This window comes from Nuphar pumila, chromosome 14 (genome assembly GCF_984573655.1).
Source record: "Nuphar pumila chromosome 14, dmNupPumi1.hap1.1, whole genome shotgun sequence".
NCBI classification, from domain to species: Eukaryota; Viridiplantae; Streptophyta; class Magnoliopsida; order Nymphaeales; family Nymphaeaceae; genus Nuphar; species Nuphar pumila.
In genome coordinates this window covers 22,896,978-22,903,389 of record NC_143262.1, presented here as the reverse complement: position 1 = coordinate 22,903,389, position 6,412 = coordinate 22,896,978, and the positions used below count along the sequence as shown (strand labels likewise).

Genomic DNA, 6,412 nt, shown 5'->3' with positions numbered 1-6,412 from the left:
CCCTCTAGCACGAAAGCTAGTGCATAAATGTATGCTAGCCTCTGTTCGTATATGTTATTGGGCACAAATCACTTTGGCAATTCAATGTAATCCCTAAAGCACGAAGGGATTTGAGGTATATTTATGGAAACTTTAGTCTTTTGAAACTTATGTGTTATTGGAACTCCTTGGCGAGTTTTGGTGCGAGTGATGGCCCCACCTCGCGAGATGAGCTCGCTTATGGTCGAGATACATGGTTTATGTGCTTTTACACAACTCGTGAGTCACGCCTTACCATGGCGATATGTTTCTAACTGATCGTGATGCACTTTGCTTTGCAATGTTACAATTGCTTGTTCACGAACTTGTCACATAATGCACACGTATGATCACACACTCTTGTGCCTTACTTATTTCGTTTCATTGCATTTAATTATAATGCATGCTCTCACTTGATTGTTTTGCACGCACTCTTTACTGCCTCTTATTTACTTATGGTTATGTTTGTTCAATTCTTGCAAATGAATGATAATGCACGTATATGTCTACTTGTACACATGCACAATTCACAGTACTTTACCGGTCCTGCATGATATTGGTTTATTATGTTCTGTGATGCATACCTTAATATAAATGTTTGAATCGTGCAAATGGATTGTTTTGGTTGATTTCTCACCAGATCGAAAGAGTACTGACCCGTTTTATGGGGATACAGGTGCTTGTTTCTAGGCGTGCGATGGAGCTCGATGTGCGGCAGAGGACATGAACCCACTCTTCTAAAACATCAAGGATCTTGGCAGAGTTTTGTAAAAAGGGACTGATTGTTGTACTGTTTTGTAAAATGAGATAATAAAAGTTGTTTCATAATGTTGTTGATTCACTCCTTTGACCCGCCCAGAGTTTTCCGCTTGTTTTTCCTTTTTGGTACTTCCGCAGTTGCGCAATTGTTTTCGAAAAAAAAAGTTTACCCTAAAATCCAAAGGATTTTTAAAGATTTTCAAAGTCGGGAATTCTGGGGGCGTCGCAGAGAGAGAGAGAGGTGCTAAATGAGTTTTGCGGGGTTTTTCATTTTATTTTTAAATTATGACCATATAGATGTGATCTATGTACTTGATTTTATAGGGATCAACTCTTAAAGTGGTGGATTTTGACATATGAGTGGTTTTTATAAGGTTTAAAAAACCAATGGTAAAAAATCTTTATAAATTTTTTAGGCTTCAAATATCATATTTTTCATTGAAAACACATGATCTAGGTGAGGATTCCTTGTAAATCGATCATGCCCAACACATTTATGGGGTCAGAACTTAGAAAAAAACCATTTAGCAGGTATCAATTTCGTACCTACTCATCTCTCTCTCTCTCTCTCTCTCTCTATCTATATATATATATATATATATATATATATACGGTAATGTGTAGGTGCTAGATGATACATGTTAAATGAGTTTTTTAGGATTTTTCTTGTTTTATTTTTAAATTCTAATAGTACAGATGTGATTTATGTACTTGGTTTTATAGGGATCAGCTCTTGAAGTGTTCGGTTCAAGCACATGGGTGGGTTTTTATAAGGTTAAAAAAATGAGCGGTCTAAAATCTTTGTAAAATTTTTAGGCTTCAATTATTATTTTTTTCATTAAAAACACATGATCTAGGTGTGAATTTCTCGTAAATCAATCATGTCCAACACATTTATGGAGTGGGAACTACGAAAAACACAGAAAAGGCAGAAAAACTATTTAGCACGTATCAATTTATCACGTACCCATATCTCTCTCTCTCTCTCTCTCTATATATATATATATATATATAGTAATTAATGGGGTCTATTTCAACGATGAACATTTAATAAAGATTATTTTCTTAAATGCTCTCTTTCTCTGTCTTACTTGGATATCTTTCACTCACATGCATACGTGAATAGACATGAATGATCTCTCTCTCTCACATGCATACGCGGATGGATGATGATCTCGCACGCATATGTGAATAGACACAGATGATAGCATGACTAAACATGCATCCATGCCCTTCCACGTTGAACATGATTGTTACGTGAATGCATGAGTATGCCATAATCCACGGATGTGAGAGCATGCCACCATCTATGCATCCTTGTGTGAGCATGATGGCATGCTCACATGCATTTATGTCTAACGTGCATGGATGCATGTTTGCACATGCCATCATCCATGTCATGAGATTGAGAGAGGTTTGTGTGCATGTGCGAGGGAGAGCCATATAACATTAAAAAAATAAATCTTTCTCAAATGCTTAGTTTTCCTTTTAATAAGAATTTGGAAAGCATGAAACTAAGATTTAAGTAAGCTGCAAATATACTTTTTCCAAAAAAAAGTAATATATATTTAAGATGCATCACAGTCCTTGGATTTCAAAAGATTCAATTGATGTTACAAGGGAGTAACCGCTTCACGCGCACCACGAGATGAATCATACAAAGCTTTCGTAGGGTCAAGACTTTATATGGTTTGGGTCCGATAGAGTGGACCCAATGGGATGGTGGATCTAGACGTAGGGGACAATTAGTGGGCTCAACAGGGTGAGGGCACATGCCTAAGATGTACTCTTACTCTCAAAAGGGGCTAAACTCAAAATCATAGATGGATAAAAAGACATCCTATTTATAGGTTTCTTGTTAGATTTTGAATCCAGATATTTAGATCTGGTTGTTGTGTGGTAGCCTCTCTATGATTGGTTGAAGATTTGAGGTGGTAGGCTTTGATTAGCTAGCGGATTGCTTAAGGGATAAAAAAATGAAATTTTTGGTAGGCTAAAAGGATAGATTTTGGCTTATGGAAGGTCTAATAACATAATTTAAGGGTTTTGATTAGACTTATCTTTATTCTCCCACGTTCTCGAGTCAAAGTTTGAAAATGTTGTCTATAGCTAGATCAAACCGACTTTGACTGCTTTGACATGTCAATTTGTTTTGGCTATATCTCCTTAATGTTGCATCCTTTTTTAGGTGAGTTTTGATATGTTGAAAAATAACTCTCTACTTTAATCTATTTTTTTTTTTCTGAAAAACCTAATTTGATCGATTTAGGATTCAAAAATCACGCTCAAAGCAGTTTTTACTTAAAAATAAGCTTTTCGGTTAAACAAATCAACTTATTTGGGCTATAACTTTGTACTTCAATATGGAAATGATTTAATTTTTATCTAGTTTGAAAGCTAAAACTCTAATTTAACTTCTTGTAAGATCATACTATAAAAAGTTACGGAGACATCTTGTAATATCTGCACTACATTAAAGAGATCTTTGTAATACTTTGATCATTCGTCCTTTGTAAGGCACCTTAGAATCGAATAACTAGGTTTTAGTATGGCCATGAACATAAGCATTTTTGCTGAACCACATAAATCTTTGTTTCTCGTATAGTTCAATCTCTTCTTTTGTATCATTTCATTTATTTGTTTGTCGATTCGTCGGATGTGTGCTTATCGTTTTCACATATTGGATTAGATTTGGAGTTTTTCATAAATTTAGCTATTCTGATCGGACCCGTTGGCATTTTTAGACGGAGTGAGCTTTGTGTGCATGCGTTTGTACGTGCATGCCAACCGGCGATTAGGGGTGGCAAAATCTGACATGACCCGCCAACCTGCTTCTTAGTTGGGTTTGGCTTAAATGGGTTCGTGTCGTAAACGGGTTGACCCGCCTAACTCGTTTATTAAACAGGTCGGGTTCGTGTTAGGGGTATGCCAACCCGGCTCACCCGTTTAATAAATGGGTTAGGTGGGCAGGTCAACCCGTTTACCCAAACTCGACCCACCAACCCGACCTACCCGACCCAACCCACCAACCCGTTTACCTGACCCGACCCATTTATTAAACGGGTTAACCGTGTCGTGTCGGGTTACCCGTTTAATAAATGGGTCGGGTTCATGTTTACCACAGCCGACCCGTTTAATAAACGGGTCAAGTTCGTGTTGAGGTATGCCGACCCTCCTACCCGACCCGATTGCCACCCCTGCCGGCGATGCACCATTGGACAGCACAAGAGTTTCTATCCATTAAAAAAAAACAAAAACAAAAAAGTAAAATGTTGTATAAAAAGCAAATGGACAAAAGATACATATGATGGGCAAAGGCAGAGACAGCGTGACAGCTTTTCCTGCTGCTTTAGTTTAAACAACATCAAGCAGGCTTTGTACCTACCTTCTTCCTAAGCGCACAAGGAGCATATTCTGGTTTCTACCAGCTAGACAACTGCCCCTTTCTGCTGTATCAGACGACATATCAGTCGTCCCTCTATACATGATTTCCATCCATCAATCTTAGGAAGAAAAACACTGACAAACGTGCAAAGAACAGTACAGGAATTGACAAGAAATTAAAACGAAAAAGAAACGTAAAAGGCAAGCAAAGAAATTAAAGTTTATCTCCTGAGAGTGTGACTCCTGTGGAGATAATCCGACTTCCTGACCCACGTCTCCTTCGCGATGTCGGGAGAGATCTTGAAGAAATCGGGCGCGTATCTCGTCAGAACGAGCCTCTCCATCTCTTCTTTTCCCTTTCCCTTCAGTCTCCTGTGGTCCACTTGCTCTTCTTCCTCTTCTTCTTCTTCTTCAATACGATTGCACCACGCTTTTTCAGGTGCAGACCTACACCTCATAAGCAAGAGCGCATTCTTAGGAGGAGCAGTAGGAAGTGCACAGCTTCCCTCCTCGTCTTCTTCTTTTATCGTTTTCCTTTCTTTCTTTGCATCCTTCCATTCCAACCGCTTAGCGTCATTGTTTCCTTCCATCACCATAGACCACCGAGCAAAAGCCGCTCGGGAATCTGTGCACTCCTCGTCTTCGTGATTGTCTTCTTCGTCGTAGCCGGCTTCCGAAGAAGATGATGAAGTGGAGGAGGAGGAAGATGATGAGGAAGAGACCATGGGAATGGCACCGAAGCACCTGAAATCCAACTTTATGCTGCGAAGGGTCGCTAAGAAATGCGTGATGTCCCTTTTGATTGCCAACGCCCCGACCCATCTCGTCCTCCTTCCGGGGCTCCGTTTCTTGCCGGCGTGCAGCCTCTCGATCTCTTCCATCACGGATTGCCAGCTCTTGCAAGCCTTTCCTCTCGGCTTGACGCGGATCTGACCCGCACATGTCACCTTGGGCGAGGTGGGTTCGTCCATCTCGGCCGCATTGTTGTTGCTTCTGCTGCTGCTGATCCTTTCGGGCTTGATCTTGGTCCTGAACATGGGTCGGTTGGATAGCGCTCGGCCTCGAGGCTTTGAGTTGTCGATTGTCCGGCCGGGGCTGCAGACTGGCTTGTTGGGCATTAGGCTCATGATGGGTGCCCTTGTAGGGAAGCAGACCATGAGATCGGTTGCTGCTACCCTTTTTGGGTTCCTGTTGAGCCATCTACTGCCATCCTGAACGGTGGTGCCCATTCTCTGTGCTCTTCTCTTCTCAGCTTCTTGTCAGTTGTTACCAATAAAAATGGTGTGATCCTTCATTGTTCTTCTCACAGCAGCTTTTTTTTCTCTCTATATATAGAGAATCCTTTTGCTTTCTTAGCTTTCTACTTTGTAAGGTGGCTCTCAACTAAATCGCCGCTTGCCTAATCATGGAAATCATACAGCCGCTGTAGCTTTCGTTTTGGACCCCAATGTTGACAAAAGAAAAGGTAGATGGCGTCAGAGTTGGTTCAAACCCAAGATGAGTTGTCCAGACTCCTCTCATAAAAAAGAAAAAGTAAATAAAATTATGGATTATGGGTAATGAGAGTGAGCGAGACCCACATTTATTATTCGTTTTCATGGATCATTCACAGTACTTTTTGTATTTTTTTTTTCCCAAAGGCAAGATGGGGTTAGGCAGACCCCTACCAGATAACTCTTAAGCCCCATGTGGCCCAGGGATTCCAACCTGGGCCTTCAGCTTGGCACAGGACCCCGCTTACCACATGGGATATCACCTCGGTGGTGGATCCTTCACAGTACCTGATACACCATATTGTGCACCAAGCGTACCAGTACAAGATCTGAAGCTCATTTTTGAAAACTATAAAGACAAGTATCAAATGTTTAAGAAACTCGTTTTGATTACTTGAAAGCATTTCTGTCAACATTTTTGCATACTAATAACAACGTCATTACTGCAAAAAATGCTACTTAAATCGACATTCTTAAATGTTTTTTTTGTCTGAATAAATACATTCTTAAATGTTATAGTTTGTAAAAAATTACAATAAGTTAATAGATTAAAAATGTATGCTTAACTAGTTTCGTTCATAAGCATCTTTCTAAAATATATAGTTTTCAGAAACTGGTATTAAAAGCATTATCAATATTAGCACTCTTACCAGTAACCGTTTCTGGCAACTATGGATCCACCACCTTAACCAAATCGCTCCATTTCAAGATTTTACAATCGATCTATCAACTTTCCGGTTTGGGGAACCGCTAAGGGG

The 6,412-nt window shown here is 39.9% G+C and overlaps 1 protein-coding gene across 1 annotated transcript; it reads right to left on the bottom strand.

Annotated features, from left to right (window-relative positions):
• Positions 1–4,382: 4,382 nt before the first annotated feature.
• LOC149816620 (uncharacterized) lies at positions 4,383–5,390 on the bottom strand. Its single transcript, XM_089986934.1, has one exon. It carries the CDS (start codon positions 5,388–5,390, stop codon positions 4,383–4,385), a length of 1,008 nt encoding a protein of 335 aa, XP_089843060.1.
• Positions 5,391–6,412: the final 1,022 nt, after the last annotated feature.

What these genes read in the sequence shown, in the direction of transcription:
- LOC149816620 (XM_089986934.1), bottom strand. Translation starts at nt 5,390, where the DNA reads ATGGGCACCACCGTTCAGGATGGCAGTAGATGGCTCAACAGGAACCCA.